Raw genomic sequence first — 20,714 nt, forward strand, 5'->3', positions numbered from 1 at the left:
GTTCAGGGAATACATTCTAGTTGCCTGCTAATGTACATTATAATCATTTAAAGGACTGAACAATGTCACACAATGGTAACCAGCTGTGGAGAGTAGTAAATGTCACGAAATTAAAGTTTTACCGTCTTAAAGGTGCTCGTCTACATTTTTGCTTTTTTTCAATAATCTTATGGTTAGATTTCGATACAAAATTATGTCAAATGATGAATGAACCATGGGGAAAAAAGTTACAGAAAAAAAAAATATGTAAAAAAAGATTTTATTTTTGGGTAGCGAGACTCACGCTTCCAATAATTTGTTTTCTGTTTGCTGAGAACATGTGCTTTGCCTAAAAATACTGACCAATCAAATTCATGTCACTATATATGCTTATAGCCACGCCCAAACAAGTGCAGCAACAGTTTGACACTGGAGCGCTGTCCACGCTTTTTTTTAAACGCACAAAATGCACGGGATTTGAGAGGAGTTTTGCGCTTGGCATTTTCCAAATAAGGATATCCTACTATGAGTACTACGCTGGAATACTACAATGAATTTTCAAACGGCTACACTGGCTTCGTCTTTCCTGATCGAAAGGGGGTGTATTGTTGATATTTGTAGATAATAGACTCTGCATTTTAATGATAAAATGGCGATTTCGGTATAAAAATGTAGACAAGGACCTTTAAATTGTGCGTGAGGTTGTGATCTTTTTTTTTTCTTAATGGTTTATTCAGGCATCAACATTTACAATATAGTAGGAACATGTGACAACACAGCAGTTGTGAATTATCTGAGGTTGTGATCTTATTAAAAACTTCTTTCAAACTTTGTCCTTGAGCTCCTTTTTCTGACTAGGCAGCTTTTACATTCTGTCTTACTTTTTTGCTTTATCTCTTTCGGTGTGAATATGGTGAGAAAAACAACACATAATTCGCACATTACACACGCTTAGAACTCTCTACAAAGGCTTTCAGATTATTTTTATTGAGAACTTCGAGTATTTACAATATTTCGGGGTTGTCTAGCATTTCAGGGCTTACCGAGACTACACCGAGAAAGGGGTAAGAGTCACTTCCCTTTAACAGAGAACTTGCAGTCTGCGTGAGCTGTTTGGAATCATTTGCTTGTAGCAGCTTCACAAAGCTTGGACACTTGTGTCAGGATGGAGCTGATGAAGTCAGAGACTGCCACCCCGTGTTTTATTTGTGAGTGGTTTTCGTAAATAGCTTGTGACACACAACACACACACACACGGTACACTCATATCTCTGCCTCTCTCAGTCTCAGTCTCTTACACTAACACAGCTCTCACTCTCTCAATCTCGATATCCTCACCCCCTCCTCCGCCTCTCTCTCTCTCTCTCTCTCTCTCTCTCTCTCTCTCTCTCTCTCTCCAGCAAGCACATGATGTGAACACATTTTGCATAAGCAACACGCACACACATTAACAAAAGTTTCCCCATACAAAGTATGCTAATGTAAGATTTATGAATATTTTTTCTCAGTTATAAAAATATATTGTCCAAAACATGGTGCTGTCAAGAATGAGACACCATTTTTAAGGAGAAGCACACTATTTAGTGAGAACTTACTGTTCTTTTTACATTTAGTCAAGTTTTGACTAAATGTTTCAACATAGAGGGGGAATCGAGACAAGGGTCGTGGTGTATGTGTGTGTGTGTGTGTGTAGAGCGATTCAGACTACTGGACCGATCTTTATGAAATTTGACATGAGAGTTCCTGGGAATGATATCCCCGGACGTTTTTTTCTTTTTTTTGATAAATGTCTTTGATGACGTCATATCCGGCTTTTTGTAAAAGTTGAGGCGGCACTGTCACACCCTCATTTTTCAATCAAATTGATTGACATTTTGGCCAAGCAATCTTCGACGAAGGCCGGACTTCGGTATTGCATTTCAGTTTGGTGGCTTAAAAATTAATTGATGACTTTGGTCATTAAAAATCTGAAAATTGAAAGAAAAAAAAATATATAAAACGATCCAAATTTACGTTCATCTTATTCTTCATCATTTTCCCATTCCCAAAACATATGAATATGTTATATTTGGATTAAAAACAAGCTCTGAAAATTAAAAATATAAAAATTATGATCAAAATTAAATTTCCGAAATCGTTTTGTCGGTTCCTGATTCCAAAAACATATAGATCTATATGATATGTTTGGATTAAAAACACGCTCATAAAGTTAAAACGAAGAGAGGTACAGTAAAGCGTGCTATGAAGCACAGCGCAACCGCTACCGCGCCAAACAGGCTCGTCACTTTCACTGCCTTTTGCACTAGCGGCGGACTACGTTCAGTTTCATTCTGTGAGTTCCACAGCTTGACTAAATGTAGTAATTTCGCCTTGCGCGACTTGTTTTATCTACACATTTCCATTTGCAGGAGAGAACTATGCAAGAAGCAGCTTTAAGGGAGAATTTACTGTTCTTTTCTTATCTACACATTTCCATTTGCAGGAGAGAACAGAGAATGTACTTTTCGGTTCTTATCTACACATTTCCATTTGCAGGAGAGAACAACGAAGCAGATATAGGTGAGCTTTTTTTCTTTCTTACCAGTACCTACACATTTCCATTTGCAGTCTGAGAGAACCAAGAAGTAGCAAACACAGTGTACAAGATAACAGACAAGAGAGGCTGTGGCAGAAAGTACAAAATGGCAGAGTTGGGAAGTCCAAGCTGTCCAATGACTCTGGAGCAGCTTTGCACCTCATTTATTAAGGAGAATCTCCACCCAACTGTGGAAGTGTTGTGTGGTAAGATCAGATCTTTTCTGCATATTTTTGTGTGTGTGTCGCTGTTCTTTGTTATTTATTAAGTACGATAAAATGCTAAATTGTTGTATGTTTGTTTTTTGCTGTTCGTGCATCATTTGGCATTTGTGATAAAAGAACATGGTTGTAGCTTTCTTCTTATGATCACAAGATTGTGGAGTGGATTCACTGGTTGCAAGTTTTCCTCTGTTAGTTTTGTAAAATGTTGTTTGCGTCTGCATGTGTGGGGCTGTCCGATTCGTTGTGCATTTTAGTGTGGTATCATCAGCTAGGGTTTGTGGGAATTTGAAACATTCTAAACTTTGAAATTGACACATACTTTGAAATAAAAAAAGGGGAAAAGTACACTTTGTAACTAATTTTAGTTTTAAACAGAGGAAGAAGTAAGATTCCATATCAATGCTAGTTTGCAAGAGGTCTATTTTAATGGCAAATTAGCTTCTTCATCCTGCTCACAGAAGGAAAGTCAAGAAGCAAAATGGTAAAGTCAAGAAGTTTTCTAACAGTATAGTATTATCATTTAATGTTGATAGCAGGTTTGCAACCGTTACATTTTTGTGATCAATTGTTGCAGGTTTGAATCAGCAGGTTGTTGGTGATTTAGCTGTATCATTGCCTCCATCAGAGCTTATGGAGTTGGAAGAATGTTTTGGAAAAGGTAATGATTTGATTTTTTCTTAGAAAAAGAAATAAATGTCTGGTCTTTTCTTAACATTTGCGTTCAATATTTTTATTTCAGTCAGTGATTTATTTTAGTTTAAAATTGATTGAGACATAGTCCTGCTGATTTTTCTTGCTGTACGGTTTTATGTCAGACCAAAGTGGCCTCCACTTCAAATTTTGAGGACGTAAGTGGCCGCTTTTGTTTTTAAAAGCAGAAATGTTTAAAGCAAGAATCACTGGCATATTCAGGTAGTAGAGAAAAGTTTGTATGCATGTTTTTCCTTTCCCCCCTTTCTATAAAACAACGACTTTGCATGATAGAAGCAGGGTGCATTTGATCTAATAGATTTAACACCATACATGTACTTGTTTTTCGACTTGTTTTTCTGTGCAGATGCTTTTGAGATGGCATGGAAACATCAGTGTGAGAAACACCCGTATTTAGTGAGGGATTTCAAGAGCAGGTCACATTCTTCTGACACCAGTGCCTTTGACATGGCTGTGAGAAGCTACAGAGACCTGTGGCTCAAGTTCTACATGTCAAAGCACCTGCTGTGTTTCTTTGATGCCGGGGACTGCATACACTCCAGTAAGTTATATAAACCTTTTGGGCATTATTATGTTTTTGATTTTTAGATAAACATTTTCCAAAAATGAATCTTCTTCTTAGATGTATCGTGGATGTGCAAATACATGTTAGGCAATGCTACACTTAAAAATCATTTTCTACACTGAAAATTGACGGAACAAATCTAAATTGTTATGCTTGAAGATTCACAAGGGTCGGCAGGTGTGCTGTCATTCTGCTGAGCTTCTCTTCTTCTTTTGGTCTCAGTCAATTGTCTTGACTTTTCTCATTTCAGGAAACTTTTTAACGATGTTCTTTCGTCTCAGTGCATTGTCTTATCTTTTCTCATTTCAGAAAACTTCCGAACAATGTTCTTTGGTGAAGAAGGTCACAAGAAAAAAGACCATTTGTCTGCCTGGACATTGGAGGATTTTTACAGTCACATGGTCAAGGTGGCTGGAGAGGTCAAAGAGGTCAGCATCCGTTGTTCAAGACTGCGGGAACTTTGCCAGTACCCACGAGTCATCAGGGCCTTCCAGAAGAACCTGTTGTCATTTACTGTAGATCATTTGAATGACGAGGGCGTTATCCAGTGCTTGGAGGTATTTATTGTATACCAGCATAAATTATCATATCAGTCATTTGTAGACAAAGCAAGTACATGACACTTAAAGTCACGTAGGAGTGTTTTCCTTCTATATTTGCCCCCCCTTAAACGGACACCTGCAAAACGTGGACGCGGACACTTATTTTTGGTCCCAACAGCAGGTCATACCTCCAATGTACGGACAGACCATCGTCAAATTTTCACCACAACAAAATCGATAACAGAGCAGTCCGGCTCTTGGTACAAAGATCACAGCCGCAATGGTGTGATGACAGTCACTGATAACTTGAGTGCACGTGTACCCATCGTGTGTCTGTGTGTAACCTCTTTCATTGACAAGATACTCTTGTTTCCCCTCAGCCTTGACCAGTGAGTCGGTTGCCTAATCTATGAACCCTTCAGTTGTCTTGCTTTGTTAAAAGTTACGACACAGTCAACTGGTTTTGCTCTGAGTGAACAGTGCAGCTGGCCTCTCTGGCCACAGCCCCCAACAGTACATGGCTGGAGGGAGTGAGAGAGAGAAAGGGGGGGGGGGGGAGGGGTGGAGGGTTAGCTGGCTAAACTCTGTGGGGTGTCCGGTGTCACCGCATGTCAGCAGGAAGAGCATTGGAGAGAAATAGAGAGGTGTACTCTTCCACACAATTTCCAAGCATCAGTTGTCACGGCTTGGGGTAGGCATTAGTGAGGGAGAGTGGGAGCTGTGTTATGTACAGTGTATTTCCGACTGAAGAGTGAAAAGTCACTGCCATGCCACATGATCGGCATGCAGTCAATAAAGCCAGACAAGAAACAAATAAATTACTTGATTATGACATGCAGCTCTATCTGCTGCTATTTATTCAAACTGGTTTTCAAGCTTATTCTTGCAAAGCATCTGCACACGCTCCTCTGTGCTGTGTTTGTGTGGCTGCTTTCGTATGTCAGTGCATGGTGAGTGTGTTCACTGCCTTGAGGATTTATTTTATCTCTTCTTTTCAACACTTTTCATACAAATCCTTTTTACAGAACGTTTAAAGAAGTATTAGGAGTTTATTGTTATTGTTTAGTAGCCACAAGAAGTGATTAGCATAGACTCAATCCTGTTGTTTGTGTGTCTCTGTGTGAGTGTATGGGGGAGGGGGTGGTGTGGTCACCCCTCCCGTGACCGGACACCTGCAATGTACGGACAGTTTTGCTATGGCCCAAGGGTGTCCGTTCATGAGAGGGACTGCTGTATATGACACATTGTCTTTTCCTGTTTCATTTTCAGGTGATTCAGCAGCTGCTGTCCAGAGGACAACTGAAACAGCTCAAGTTGATCAACACCAACTTGTCCCAAGTTCATTGGGACCTTGTGTTCTTCGTCTGCAGCGGTTTGTTTGATTGCAAACTCTGCGGACAGCGCTTTGCAGCAGGTATGAAGGAGGCGGCAGACATGGTTGCTCGCGCCTTTCAGTCCGCTTCCAGTTCCAGTCCAGTTTCCAGGTCTGATCCAGTTTCTAGTTCCAATCCAGTTTCCAGTTCCAATCCAGTTTCCAGTTCCAGTCTTGAAACACATCCCAGCTCCAGTCCTCCAACTCAAAACTCTTTTTCCAACTTGTGTAGTCAGCTGTCATCTCCTGTTATGGATGCCCTGAACAGTCTTGGCTACAGCGGTCTGGCTGAATACAGCTTTAATGAGAAAAGCTGTGCTTCAAAGTGTGCTGGTGAGCTTGCCTGTGATAATGATGACATCTTAGATGATGTTCAAGGCAGGGACAGTCAGGAAGTTCCAGGCGTCTGTGGCTATTGTTTTCGGTTGAAATCTTCGCATTTGGACGTCTGTGTTGAAGGAAAGCGTGATACCCTGTGTCAGAAAGAAAGAAAGTGTCATGACAGCAGCATGTGTAATTTACCTGTGAAGACTGAGGTGCAAGGTTCAAGCAATAATACCTTGCTGTCGGGCAGAGATTTGACTAAGATTCCTGGTGACAGTCGCAGCAACAATGCTTATACAGAAACCATTGTGGCACGGTTGAACTCAGACGGTGAAACAGATACTCCCGATGAGGATGACCGTATTGATGAAAATAACAGCACAGACGAGGCCAACCTGAACAAGCTTGCAGGGACGAGTGTGAAGAACGTGCCGGGGAAGGATCTGGCTGACGATATGGATTTAATGAACGAAGCTCTTATGAGCGTGTCTACAGATGCCGCTGATAACAGTGTCACTGGCTTGAAGGGTTTCAGAGAAAGAAAAGCTGGAGTGTGCCATGACACCACCTTTCGCAGGTTAGAAAAGAACATGAATGCATGTAAGCGCACTTGTGAGAGACAGAGATAGCGAGCGAGCGATTGTGTCTGTATGTGTGCGTGTGTATTTTGGGGATGGGTGTTGGTTGTGACATGTCTGTGCCCAAGTGTGCATGTTTGTGTTTAATTGAGGGAGAGAGAAATAGTATGTGTGTGTGTGGGGGGGGGGGGGGGGGGCGTGCATTTGGCAAAGTTTGCACTTCTGGGTGTGTGAGAGTTAGTGAAGGAGAATGTGTGTGTGTGTGTGTGTGTGAGTGAGTGAGTGAGTTAGTGAGTGGAGTGGAGTGAGAGAGAATATGTTTGTGTGTGTGTACATGCGTATGTGAGTGAGTGAGTGCGTGAGTGGAGTTATAGGGAATGTGTGTTGGTGTGTGTATGTGTAGACAAGTATTCATGTAAGTATTGTGAAGATATAGTAGAAGAATATATATATACTGGTGTGTGTGTGTGTGCGTGTGAAGGTGAATGTACTTGTCCATCTGTCTGTCTATGCAGGTTAAGAGCAGAGCTGTCTCAATACCACACGGACCAAACCCATCATTCTCAGGGAGTTGAAGCATTGTATCTGCTGCCCGCTGGGCCGTCAAGACGCTCAGTCACTTCACAGCCAGATATTTTACCAGCACTGGCATGCAGTCCAGCAGGTTGGCATTCTCTAGCCACTCTTCACTTGACTCTTATGGCAACTATGGGTGAGTTGTGTTGTCCAAATAGAGCAGTAGGTATGAGGAGGGAAAAATTCTGCCGACAAGGTTTATTTTTAATTTTTTTTATTTTATTTTTTTTTATCTTGAGTTTGGTTTTTATTGTGCTGTTCATTAAAACTGGGTGTTTCTTTAAATGAATGTGAACACATTTCTGTTTCTGTAAATGTTTGTGTGTATGAGTGAGTGAATAAATGTCCGTCCGTCTGTCTGTCTCGTCTTACTGGAATGTCTGGATGCAAGAATGGGTGATTATGTGTGTATGTTTATTTATGCATCCGTATGTGTCTTTTTATGTTTGCAGACTTCTCATATCTAAGCAAGGCACTGCTGGAGAAGATTCAAGGAGGCAGCCTCAAAGATTTGTGTCTGAAGATAATGACGGATTTCTCAGATGAAAACACTTTTAGAGTTCTTGAGAACGAAGGCAGCTCGGAGGATGGACATTCTGAGAACAGAATGGCAGCAAAAGCAGAATCCATGTGCTACTTGGAACAGTTTTTCTGGAAGACGCTGCAAACATTATCTCACAGTGGAGCTGGGTAGGTTATAGCGGCACTGCAGGTATGTTGGTGGGGCAGCTCTGTTACAGTGGAACCCCATTTAAAGACAAACACAAATCTGAGAAAATGAGGTCAAGGGGGGAGTCTTAAAATGGAGATACATTTACAATTACAGAAGTGGTGAACAGTGAATCGGAGTAAACATATGATATAGTCTTCAAAGTGGGAAAGTCTTGAATTCGGGGGGTCTTACAAGAGTTGTTCCAGAGTTGTTCCACTGTTGTTCCAGAGTTGTTCCACTGTTGTTCCAGAGTTGTTCCACTGTTGTTCCAGAGTTGTTCCAGAGTTGTTCCACTGTTGTTCCAGAGTTGTTCCACTGTTGTTCCAGAGTTGTTCCAGAGTTGTTCTACTGCTGTTCCAGAGTTGTTCCACTGTTGTTCCAGAGTTGTTCCACTGTTGTTCCAGAGTTGTTCCACTGTTGTTCCAGAGTTGTTCCACTGTTGTTCCAGAGTTGTTCCACTGTACCACAGTTTGTTATGTTTCTATTCCCTATTTTTCCATCAGCAGGGGCAACACCTCGCATGTACACTCACATTTGTTATAAGTTGACTTTTATGTGTTTAACTGATTTTTCCAATTAGTTGAAGTAGCTATGCTTTGCTATTAGGGATATGCTGCTCTCGTATTGAGTATTAATTCTGCTGATGTGTACTGGCTGGCCAATATTTTAATGCCATCTGAACCATTTTGGTTGGTATGAAATTGGTGAAAATTTGTATTCCTTTTTTACAGTGGCATAAATACAAACATTTGTATAAAACTCTGTGTGTGTGTGTATGTGTGTGTGTGTGTGTGTGTGTGTGTGTGTGTGTGTGTGTGTGTGTGTGTATGTGTGTGTGTGTGTGTGTGTGTGTGTGTGTGTGTGTGTGTGTGTGTGTGTGTGTTTCAGTCAGCACCATGTGGGACCTATGCAGCACCTACAGATTGAAGCGCCATCAACAGTGTTCAAGGATGAATCTGTTCACTTTTCAAGTAAGAACTTTTAAGATTGAATGTATATATTTCTGGTTGTTTTTAAGAAATAAAGGGGGTAGTTCAAGAACTCTCAGCTTAATGGTCCAATCATTATCACTTTTTTTTTTTTAACTATTGAATTCTATGTAGGTACGTCTGCTGTTCCTTAAAGAGAACAGGGTTTTGCTTTCTCTTCAAATGAACCTGAGTGGTCCAAACGACTGCCTGTAATCGACTAGTAACAAACTGTTACTGATATTCTTCATAGTTCTGTTTGTGGATGAAAAGTAAACCATGTGATTTAGTCATGCACAGATCACCTTCATTTAGCAATACTTGTATTAATTTTCTTTAACTTGCACTGCTTCTGAATTTTTTTATTTTTAAACAAAATCTTGCTCACTTGTTTGTTTGTGTGTGTGTGTGTGTGTCTATTTCTGTTTGTGTGTGTGTGTTTTTGAGCACGCACAAGCATTTTACATGCATGTGTTTGCGTGGGTAATAGGCATAAATTATGCACTGAAATGTGTTTTAACATTTGCAGGCAAGGAGGCTTTCCATGGACTGCAGCGATTAGATCTTCGGAATGTTGGATTCGCTTCTGAGGCGGTGTTCTCCCAGCTGGTGCAGTTCATCCGGCAGGACGCCGCCCTGTGCCACCTGTCTGTAGTGGGCCATAAACTGGACAGTCCCTGTGTTGACCTGCTGCTCGGTGCTCTCTGCTCAAAACGTATGTTAACCCTTACACTGGTGCAATTCTGTAACACATGTTACATAGCCACTGGTGAATTAACAGAGAGAAAAATTAAGAAAAACGGTCCTATAGGTTTTCGCATCCATGGGAGGTAATCGGAACCGACCAAACAGACTGAGCCAGTAGCGCAACATATGTCGTGACAACCAGGTGACAGTATACGTAAAGTAGCGCGACATATGTCGTGACAACCAGCCTAGGAGTTAACATTGTGGATGACGGAGAAATGATACAGTAGAACCCCCTCCCTCCTCCCTCCCCCCCCCTCCCCCTCCTCCCTCCCCCCCCCTTTCCTTAAAGACCCCCCAATTTAAGACTCGGACCCTGACTCTCTCCCTCTTAAGACCCTGTCTTTTGTTTGTTTGTTCGTTCATGGGCTGAAACTCCCACGGCTTTTACGTGTATGACCGTTTTTACCCCGCCATTTAGGCAGCCATACGCCGCTTTCGGAGGAAGCATGCTGGGTATTTTCGTGTTTCTATAACCCACCGAACTCTGACATGGATTACAGGATTTTTTCGTGCTCACTTGGTCTTGTGCTTGCGTGTACACACGGGGGGTGTTCGGACACCGAGGAGAGTCTGCACACAAAGTTGACTCTGAGAAATAAATCTCTCGCCGAACGTGGGGATGAACTCACGCTGACAGCGGCCAACTGGATACAAATCCAGCGCGCTACAGACTGAGCTACATCCCCGCCCAAGACCCTGTCTTAAAACACCTAGTTGTTCTCCCTGAAAAAGGAAAATAATAGAAACTAAACAGACCTGAAACCTGCAGTAGCTATTTTCAGTGCTTATGTTATCGATGGAATAGGATATACAAGGAAATTGTTGTTGTTGCATGATCATCTTTGAAGGCCTGACAGGGTATTGGTTGATCAAAGTGAAATAACTGAAAAAATAATCTAAACAACGAAGTGACTGTGGTGAGATGAACAAAGTTAAAAAAAACAAAGGATTTCTGTACTCACCGATACAAGAACAGCATAAGATGTGTTTCCCCTCCATTTTCTGTTCAAACCTATTGTTCGTTCCGTGTTGCGTCTGCTTTTTGTCGTGTTTTTTTTTCCCTGATGAAGCTTTCATAAGCGAAAATTTGTATTGTCTTGTGCTGTTCTTGTATCAGTGAGTACAGAAATCCTTTGTTTTTTTAACTTTGAAAAAATAATGATAGTAAACATGTACTGTCTGCATGGGATTTGGTGTGATCAGGAAATCCTCTCTTTGTCCTACTTGTAAAACATGAACTAGCACAGAAGAGATCAAAATTCAAAAATATAAAAATTGGAAGTTTTCAAGCATTTCAGCAGTATTTTGGGGATGTGCTTATAATAATAATAATAATAAGGGTACAGTATATATATGGCGCAAAATCCTAACATAGTTCTAAGTGCCTTCCAAAAATAAAAATCAACAAATCAGTAAACAAAAACAAAGTCTTGTACATGATGAACACTTGGGGACAAAAATCAATTAATCATCATTACAGCAACAATATACATTTAAGAATCTTCAAATCAAACAAATACACAATCACGTACACAATGCACATTCAAATGCTTAGCTGACAAGAGAGTAAGATTTGCTTTATTCTGCGTTTTTTATTCTTCAGCTGCAGGTTCCTTGCAGCACTTGGACCTGACACAATCGTTATCAGGGTTGAATGATTCCCAGTGGAAAATGGTATGTCAGTTGCTGAACAGACATTCCACCTTGGCATTCCTCTCCCTCAGTCAATGTGGCATTACTGACGAGCAAAGTAAGGGTCACTATAGATTTCACTGGTTGTGTGTGTGTGTGTGTGTGGGGGGGGGGGGGTGAACATACGCCAGGAGAATTGATATCATTTTTATTTTATTTTTTAGTTTACCTCTTGCGCTGAAACAAAATATTGTGTTTGTGTATGTGTGGGGATGAACTTGCAGTGTTTGGATGTGTGTGTGTGTGTGTGTGTGTGTGTGTGTGTGAACATGCACCAGGAGAATTAATATTATTTTCATTCCTTTTTCGCATAACAGCATGAATATTTCTTGTCATAGTAAAATCTTTCATTCTCTAGATATTTTCCAGTTATTGTCTATGATATGAAAACAGGGTCATCAGCATCATTGATGATTTATCGGCAATCTCCTGAAATAGTCCCTTGAAAATGAAATCACATACTTAGAGACTAATACAACATTTAGAATATTAAATCATTGTGACAATGAACCTCACATGGGGTTAAATCTGGAGATTACGGATTTGTTCTCTGTTACAGTGCGGAGTGAAGAGTTTGTCACAGGTGTCCGACAACACAAAGACTCCAGGAGTTTGATTCTCGATCTTTCCTATAACAGTGGGATTTGTAAGTGTAATGTCTTTGTATTTTTGGCAGAATCTGTTTTATTCTTGTTTGTTTGTCATTTTCTTTGCTTCCATTTTCACATTCAATCAATCAATCAATATGAGGCTTATATCGCGCATATTCCGTGGGTACAGTTCTAAGCGCAGGGATTTTTTAATTTTTTTTATGCAATTTATATTGCGCACATATTCAAGGCGCAGGGATTTATTTATGCCGTGTGAGATGGAATTTTTTTACACAATACATCACGCATTCACATTGGCCAGCAGATCGCAGCCATTTCGGCGCATATCCTACTTTTCACGGCCTATTATTCCAAGTCACTCGGGTATTTTGGTGGACATTTGTCAATCGTGGGATCTTTAACGTGCACACCCCAATGTAGTGTACACGAAGGGACCTCGGGTTTTCGTCTCATCCGAAAGACTAGCACTTGAACCCACCACCTAGGTTAGGAAAGGGGGGAGAAAATTGATAACGCCCTGACCCAGGGTCGAACTCGCAACCTCTCGCTTACGAGCGCCAGTGCGTTACCACTCGGCCACCCAGTCCATCTCGTATTCAGTATTTGACTGAATGTATAAGAGTAGACAAGAAATCAAGAGGAAGGTAGGTGAGGGTGCATGTATGTGTGAGCACATACAGCGATTCCCAGAAAACTTCTGCACAGATCTTCATGAAACTTAACACATGAATTCTTCCAGATAATATTCCCATGTCCCAATGTTTTTCTTTATTTTGTAAAAATGTCATTTATGAAGAAAAAAAATCGTCCTTTAAGAGCAAAAAACTTGAAGGTGCACTGTGGGGGTGGCACTTATCAATCAAATTCAAGTATTTGACCCGGTCAGGACTAAGGGATTACATTTCAGCTTGGAAGATTTAGAATTGATTGTTCAGTCGGGCGGGGATGTAGCTCAGTCGGTAGCGCGCTGGATTTGAATCCAGTTGGCCGCTGTCAGCGTGAGTTCGTCCCCACGTTCGGCGAGAGGTTTATTTCTCAGAGTCAGCTTTGTGTGCAGACTCTCCTCGGTGTCCGAACACCCCCCCCGTGTGTACACGCAAGCACAAGACCAAGTACGCACGAAAAAGATCCTGTAATCCATGTCAGAGTTCGGTGGGTTATAGAAACACGAACATTCCCAGCATGCTTCCTCCGAAAACGGCGTATGGCTGCCAAAATGGCGGGGTAAAAAACGGTCATACACGTAAAATTCCACTCGTGCAAAAAACACGAGTGTACGTGAGAGTTTCAGCCCACGAACGCAGAAGAAGAAGAAGAATTGATTGTTCAGTAATATGTGAATCTAAATTCTGCGTGAAATTGAAATTGCAGAATAGACACAAAAGGGGTTTGATTGTTCTCTTTATTTTTGTTGATATAGACAGGCTGGCGGACTTCCTATCTGCTGTGGTATGTCCTGACTCATCGCTCAAAGATCTGCGCATTCAGTGAGTAATACCACAGCAATCACGCTTACACATGTTTTTTGCATATTTGGCATGTTCTTGCCAACATCACATACATTTTTTTAAAGACACACAAAATTTGAAGGACTGGGTCCAGAAATGTTCATACAGGAGAACCGCGATTTTAAGACCCTCCAATGTAAGTCTTCCCCTCTTTTGATTCTTTACTTTTTCATATTTTCTGTTCATCAATCAATCAATATGAGGCTTATATCGCGCGTATTCCGTGGGTACAGTTCTAAGCGCAGGGATTTATTTATTTTGTTATTTTTTATTTTAATTTTATGCAATTTATATCACGCACATATTCAAGGCGCAGGGATTTGTGTGAGATGGAATTTTATTTACACAGTACATCACGCATTCACATTGGCCAGCAGATCGCAGCCATTTCGGCGCATATACTACTTTTCACGGCCTATTATTCCAAGTCACACGGGTATTTTGGTGGACATTTTTATCTATGCCTATACAATTTTGCCAGGAAAGACCCTTTTGTCAATCGTGGGATCTTTAACGTGCACACCCCAATGTAGTGTAAACGAAGGGACCTCGGTTTTTCGTCTCATCCGAAAGACTAGCACTTGAACCCACCACCTAGGTTAGGAAAGGGGGGAGAAAATTGCTAACGCCCTGACCCAGGGTCGAACTCGCAACCTCTCGCTTCCGAGCGCAAGTGCGTTACCTCTCGGCCACCCAGTTCATGACTTCTGTAAATTGTAAGACTCCCCCCTTTTTAAGACCTGATTTTCTCTGATTTTTGATGGTCTTAAAAGGTGGATTCCACAGTATTTTAAAAGGGAATAAACTGCACTCAAGGCTTCAAGCACTGCTTGTCGCACCAAACTAAACAAGAAAGGTTAAAACGGACTTTTTAGTCAAAGACTGTAGCATGACGCTTTCATTATTGAAAAAATTTTGATACATATATGCAAGACAAGTTGTTGCCAACTTTGTTGTAGACTACTAGTTAATGCAGCTCACAACTATATTTCAGACAAATTGACACCATCTTCCGATGATGATGCGTACATTATAGGTGGTTTTGAAAAACGCAGAGCTATCCCTGATGTTAGCGAGTTGAAGAGCTGCTGGCATAGTTTGCAGTGAGAAAAGTATTGGCCAGACTTTCTGTGGGTTTTTTTTTTCAGACCAACTTTCATTTAACCTCTTAGGTCTTTATATTCCTGCGCTCCAAAAGAAAGTGCCCTTGATTGTTAAGCATACCGTACGATGCTACGAATCCAGCAGACTGAGAGAAATATACTGGAGATAAACAGTGCCATCGTCTGCCTGTTTCATGAACAGTGTGTTTGAAAATCCAAATTATCTCCCTTGCAAAGCTAACTGGAGCTTTGTGTCTCAAATCTATTAAGACTTGGTGGGCCAGTGCAAAATTGATCAAATTGTTCAAAAATCTTTTTTTTATATTTTGGCAGAGGTTCCATAACATACCTAAAATGAATGTGTGTCTGTGTTTTTGTCAAAAGTGTCATATGTATGTGTCAATGAAGACAATAGTTGAATACAGTAGTTCTATCTTCGTCGTTTTTCTCTTTTTGCGGCAGTTGCATCTTGGGTGTTGCGATTTTTCTGGCTGTAATTTAGCTAGAGCAATAATTTTGTGTGCAGTTTGTGCAGAATATAACATTCTGGGGGATTACGAAAGGATTTTGTTGCCAATGTATTACAGTCATAACCAGATTATTTTAAAATATAATTTTTCAGGGGTTACCCTAAAGTTTGACGGTTGTAACAAAGAAATGTCCCTAACTCCAAATATAAATATAATAATCAAAATCTGCTTCGTAATCCCCTAGAGCATACCCAGAAAGATAAAATAGAACAATAATTAGAAGTGTGACAATCATATCTGCTAAAATATCATAACCCCCCTGTACTCCACTTTTGTATGTATTTGACTGTTTTTGTCGCGTAAAACAAAAACCAGCAACCCAAAATACAACAAGTCGCGTAAGGCAAAATTACTACATTTAGTCAAGCTGTGGAACTCACAGAATGAATCTGAACGCACTGCATTTTTTCACAATGACGTAGTCCGCCGCTAGTGCAAAAGGCAGGGAAAGTGACGAGCCTGTTCTGTGCTGCATAGCACGCTTTACTATATCTCTCTTCGTTTGAACTTTCTGAGGGTATTTTTAATCCAAACATATCATATCTATATGTTTTTGAGTCACTTGAGAAAAAGTGACTCTATGTAATCGGTTAGTGTTAGTCTGTCTGGCCGGCCGTCCGGCCGGCCGTCTGGCCGGCCGTCCGTAGACACCACCTTAACGTTGGACTTTTCTCGGAAACTATCAAAGCGATCGGGCTCATATTTTGTTTAGTCATGACCTCCAATGACCTCTACACTTTAACGATGGTTTCGTTGACCTTTGACCTTTTTCAAGGTCACAGGTCAGCGTCAAAGGAAAAATTAGACATTTTATATCTTTGACAAAGTTCATCGGATGTGATTGAAACTTTGTAGGATTATTCTTTACATCAAAGTATTTACATCTGTAGCCTTTTACGAACGTTATCAGAAAAACAAGGGAGATAACTAGCCTTTTCTGTTCGGCAACACACAACTTAACGTTGGGCTTTTCTCGGAAACTATAAAAGTGACCGGGCTCAAATTTTATGTGAACGTGACTCATTGTGTTGTGAATAGCAATTTCTTCCTGTCCATCTGATGCCTCATATAATATTCAGAACTGCGAAAGTGACTCGATCGAGCGTTTGCTCTTCTTGTTGGAATCAGGAACGGACAAGGAATAAGATGAAATTGTTTTTAAAACGATTTCGGAAATTTAATTTTAATAATAATTTGTATATTTTTAATTTTCAGAGCTTGTTTTTAATCCGAATATAACATATTTATATGTTTTTGGAATCAGAACATGATGAAGAATAAAATAAAAGTAATTTTGGATCGTTTTATAAAAATATAATTTTAATTACAATTTTTAGATTTTTAATGACCAAAGTCATTAATTAATTATTAAGCCTCCATGCTGAAATGCAATACCGAAGTCCGGCCTTCGTCGAAGATTGCTTGGCCAAAATTTCAATCAATTTGATTGAAAAATGAAGGTGTGACAGTGCCGCCTCAACTTTTACAAAAAGCCGGATATGATGGCATAAAAGACATTTATTGGAAAAAATGAAAAAAACATCTGGGGATTTCATACCCAGGAACTCTCATGTAAAATTTCATAAAGATCGGTCCAGTAGTTTAGTCTGAATCGCTCTACACACACACGCACAGACACACAGACACACAGACAGACACACACACACACACACACGCACAGACACACACACACACACACACACACACATACACATACACCACGACCCTCGTCTCGATTCCCCCTCTATGTTAAAACATTTAGTCAAGTAAAAAGTGACTATCATTTGTCATTGTTTATTCATTTCTTTCATAAAATAACATTCAAACATTCAAATAAAAAAAACCATAGTGCACTGGCCCACCTGCCCTAAAATGCGCAACAAAATGTAGAAGAGTTTTCAAGAGGAAGCACTAGTTCCCTCTTAAGTTACATACTTACGTGAATACTAAGCCTAATATTTTAGATTTTGTGACAGTATTTTATTCTTGTTCAAGCACATTGACATAAGAGGGGAAATGAGTCAAATTGCATCAAACACTTATTGACCTGCTGTTATTTTGTGTGTGTGTGCCATCCTTTTGAATGTTTGAGAAAGTTTTGATGATCGGGTATGTGACCAGTGTAGTAGCTGAGGATATTTGTTATTAAATCTTCCTTTTGAATATCATGATTGATATTATTCATTTAAAAATTACTTCTGATCGCACATCTCTCGTAACATTGTTACAGCTACTCAATTCATGCATATAGTTTGAACTGATTCTTGTATTTTGGGATAGGGAAGAGCGGAGTATTTTGTAGCTTCCAATGGTGTGAACAAAAACACAACAAAATTACAGTCTCTTGTTTTCTTTCAAATTCATAGGGGCTGCATTCTGACAAGACAAGAAGCTGAGAAAATGAGAGACAGACTCCTGCCACAGTTTGCCGATCAGCTGCCGCTTCTCAGCAACATTGAAGTGGGCATTGTGTCTGCACGGAGGGATGACATTGTCTTGCCCATTCTGCATCAGATTTGCAAGCATGTCTCCGTCTTGAGACTGGGCTGCATGGCTGAGTACTTCGCACAGATGTAGGTTAAACAGATTTGCAAGCATGTCTCCGTCTTGAGACTGGGCTGCATGGCTTAGTACTTTGCACAGATTTGCAAGCATGTCTCCGTCTTGAGACTGGGCTGCATGGCAGAGTACTTCGCACAGATTTGCAAGCATGTCTCCGTCTTGAGACTGGGCTGCATGGCTGAGTACTTCGCACAGATTTGCAAGCATGTCTCCGTCTTGAGACTGGGCTGCATGGCAGAGTACTTTGCACAGATGTAGGTTAGGCAGACAACCCTGGCGGTCTTGAATTGCATTAATGGGCGGTTCTGCTGAGGTTATGCCCCCTCTTTCTTTCGGCTGGTAACTGGCACCACCTCGCGGCAAGATCACACGAGAAAGAAAACAAACTTGCATTGGTCCCAAATAGCCTATCGGTTTGGTAACGGTTCGTGTGTAAGTCGTGCATTTTATACGGTAAACAGACAATGGTCGGTTCTGCTGAGGTTATGCCCCTTCTTTCTTTCGGCTGGTAACTGGCGCCACCTCGCGCCAAGATCACAGGAGTTGTCTTGCGTTATCACCCCAGAAGCGCTCATTAACGCTGATGGGGTCTATGTCGACCAACAGAGTGGGATTCCCTGTAGGTGGAGTTCCTGTAGGGGGATTCCACAGGGTGGAGTTTTTCAATAAAACTTGCAAACCATACTCGAATTTCTAAGAAATATCAAAAAAAGATTAAAAAAACATCAAATTCTACCGATGTTGCTTAGCATCACGTGACTTTCAGCGATATCAGCGAAACACTAAAGGAACTACACCCTGTGATATTCCCTATACACAGGGAATCTACCTACAGGAACTCCACCTACAGGGAATCCCACTCTTTTGGTCGACATAGACCCCATCAGCTTAATTAACCGGTAGCTCAGTTGGTAGAGCACTGGACTTGTGATCCTAGGGTCGCCGGTTCGACTCTGGGCCGGGACGGACACGGGTCCAATTTATGGACTGGGTGGCCGAGTGGTAACGCACTTGCGCTCGGAAGCGAGAGGTTGCGTGTTCGACCCTGGGTCAGGCCGCAATTTTCTCCCCCCTTTCCTAACCTAGGTGGTGGGTTCAAGTGCTAGTCTTTCGGATGAGACGAAAAACCGAGGTCCCTTCGTGTACACTACATTGGGGTGTGCACGTTAAAGATCCCACGATTGACAAAAGGGTCTTTCCTGGCAAAATTGTATAGGCATAGATAAAAATGTCCACCAAATACCCGTTTGACTTGGAATAAAGGCCGTGAAAGGTGAATGCTCGCCTAATTGGCTACTGAGCTTTACTGGCCGATGTGAATGCGTTATATATTGTGTGTAAAAAATGTCTGTTTGTCTGTCTGTCTGTAAAAAATTCCATTTCAAACGGCAGAAATTAATATGTAAGCGCCTAGGGCTATATCTAGATTAGGCGCATAAAAATGATCACAATAATAATAATAATAATGTGCAGACTCAGAGACGGTATCCATGTCACACCCCCGTGTCACCACAGTGGCACGTAAAAGACCTCGGTCATTCTGCCATAAGTGCAGGTGGCTGATTACACCTAAACATGCATACACCTGGGTAGCGCCACTCTGTTGCTGCTAGCTTTCCACTGTCAAAATTGAGTTAATTTTTTCCTGCTGCCAGTGGAGCAAAGACTACTATTGTGATTCCATAGTGCATCCCTCATACTTTAAGATTTGTCTTTTAATGTAAGAAAAACAGTGCTGTTTAATTTTCTGGGGAAAAAAGTACAGTTCTTTTTCAGGTTTGTCACAGAATGAATAGTTTTGCTGCATAAATGTACATGTATCCACATGTAATCTGTATGACCAGAATATAACTGATGGTGCTAAAAAAAATGTCCAAGCCTTGTATTTTAAAGATGCTGTTCTGGTGGCTATAGATACTTGACACATGTAGTGTGTGTGTGTGTGTGTGTGTGTGTGTGGTGTGTGGTGTGTGTGTGTGTGTGTGTGTGTGTGTGTGTGTGTGTGGTGTGTGGTGTGTGTGTGTGTGTGTGTGTGTGAGGCAGAGAGAAAGGAGCGAGTGCCTGTCAAATAGAATAGTTAACATGTTGATATGATGAGAGTGTTGAGAACATTTAATAAAAGATCAAATGTGAAATTAACACTTGCAAGGTGTCATTTTGTGGGTGTTCAAATGTTTATTTAGAATAATAGCATTATTTTAGAATGAAATACTGAAACAGTTTAGTGTGCACTAGTTTTGTCCATTTCACATTTCCTTACACCTTATTCAAATAAAATATAATTTCAGAAGGCTAAAGGACACAAGAGTGTGCAAGCGCCAAACAAAGCAAAAGTAAGCTTGAAATTCCTCGCTGAATTCCTATTTTTGACATTTTGAGTCATATGTGATTCATCCCTTTTTTTTACAAGTAAACTATTGGTGACTTGTTATTGTACTGTGCTGTATTTGTAAAGCAAACACAAAAATAAAGAGTAAGAATGGAAATTGGATTTGGCATGCATTCTTAAGAAACAAATCGACGTCGTCATGGAATTTTGGCATAACTTATTTTTGACAGCTTTTGAACAGAAGGCCGAAACTGATTATTTTTATTATGAAAGAGTGTTTATAATTGTACCTGGTATGGATAGACAGATAAAAGAATGTCAAATCGTGTATTGTCAATCGTAGTTTAGAGAATATTTCTCATGGAGAATGATTTACTTAGTCTAAAGTACAAAAATATTGCCAAGAATCGAGTTTACGCTAACATTCCAGGACAACGATGAAATAAAGAGAATATTTTTTCTTCTTTCTTTTTAATGTAGCGGCAGTACTGGTACGAGAGCCC

General features: G+C 40.7%; 1 protein-coding gene across 3 annotated transcripts; it reads left to right on the forward strand.

Annotated features, from left to right (window-relative positions):
• Positions 1–370: 370 nt before the first annotated feature.
• On the forward strand, positions 371–20,368 carry LOC138967487 (uncharacterized). Of its 3 annotated transcripts, none has more exons than XM_070340047.1 (14): positions 371–1,187; positions 2,587–2,760; positions 3,353–3,436; positions 3,836–4,030; positions 4,364–4,611; positions 5,866–6,869; positions 7,386–7,582; positions 7,899–8,136; positions 9,047–9,129; positions 9,656–9,841; positions 11,480–11,626; positions 12,128–12,214; positions 13,600–13,666; positions 20,171–20,368. In XM_070340047.1, exons 2-14 carry the CDS (start codon positions 2,661–2,663, stop codon positions 20,217–20,219), a joined length of 2,685 nt encoding a protein of 894 aa, XP_070196148.1. In that variant the 5' UTR covers positions 371–1,187; positions 2,587–2,660; the 3' UTR covers positions 20,220–20,368. The 3 variants fall into 3 exon arrangements, with proteins under 3 accessions (XP_070196148.1, XP_070196146.1, XP_070196147.1); XM_070340045.1 differs by lacking the exon at positions 20,171–20,368 and adding an exon at positions 17,687–19,246; XM_070340046.1 differs by lacking the exons at positions 11,480–11,626; positions 20,171–20,368 and adding an exon at positions 17,687–19,246.
• Positions 20,369–20,714: the final 346 nt, after the last annotated feature.

The sequence above is a fragment of the Littorina saxatilis genome, linkage group LG5 (genome assembly GCF_037325665.1).
Source record: "Littorina saxatilis isolate snail1 linkage group LG5, US_GU_Lsax_2.0, whole genome shotgun sequence".
Lineage (NCBI taxonomy): Eukaryota > Metazoa > Mollusca > Gastropoda > Littorinimorpha > Littorinidae > Littorina > Littorina saxatilis.

Excerpts from the sequence above, each read along its gene's own strand:
- LOC138967487 (XM_070340045.1), top strand. The coding sequence starts at position 2,661 with ATGGCAGAGTTGGGAAGTCCAAGCTGTCCAATGACTCTGGAGCAGCTT. Across the intron at positions 9,130-9,655 it reads TGAATCTGTTCACTTTTCAA|GCAAGGAGGCTTTCCATGGA; the intron begins GTAAGAACTTTT and ends TAACATTTGCAG. Across the intron at positions 11,627-12,127 it reads TGGCATTACTGACGAGCAAA|TGCGGAGTGAAGAGTTTGTC; the intron begins GTAAGGGTCACT and ends TCTCTGTTACAG.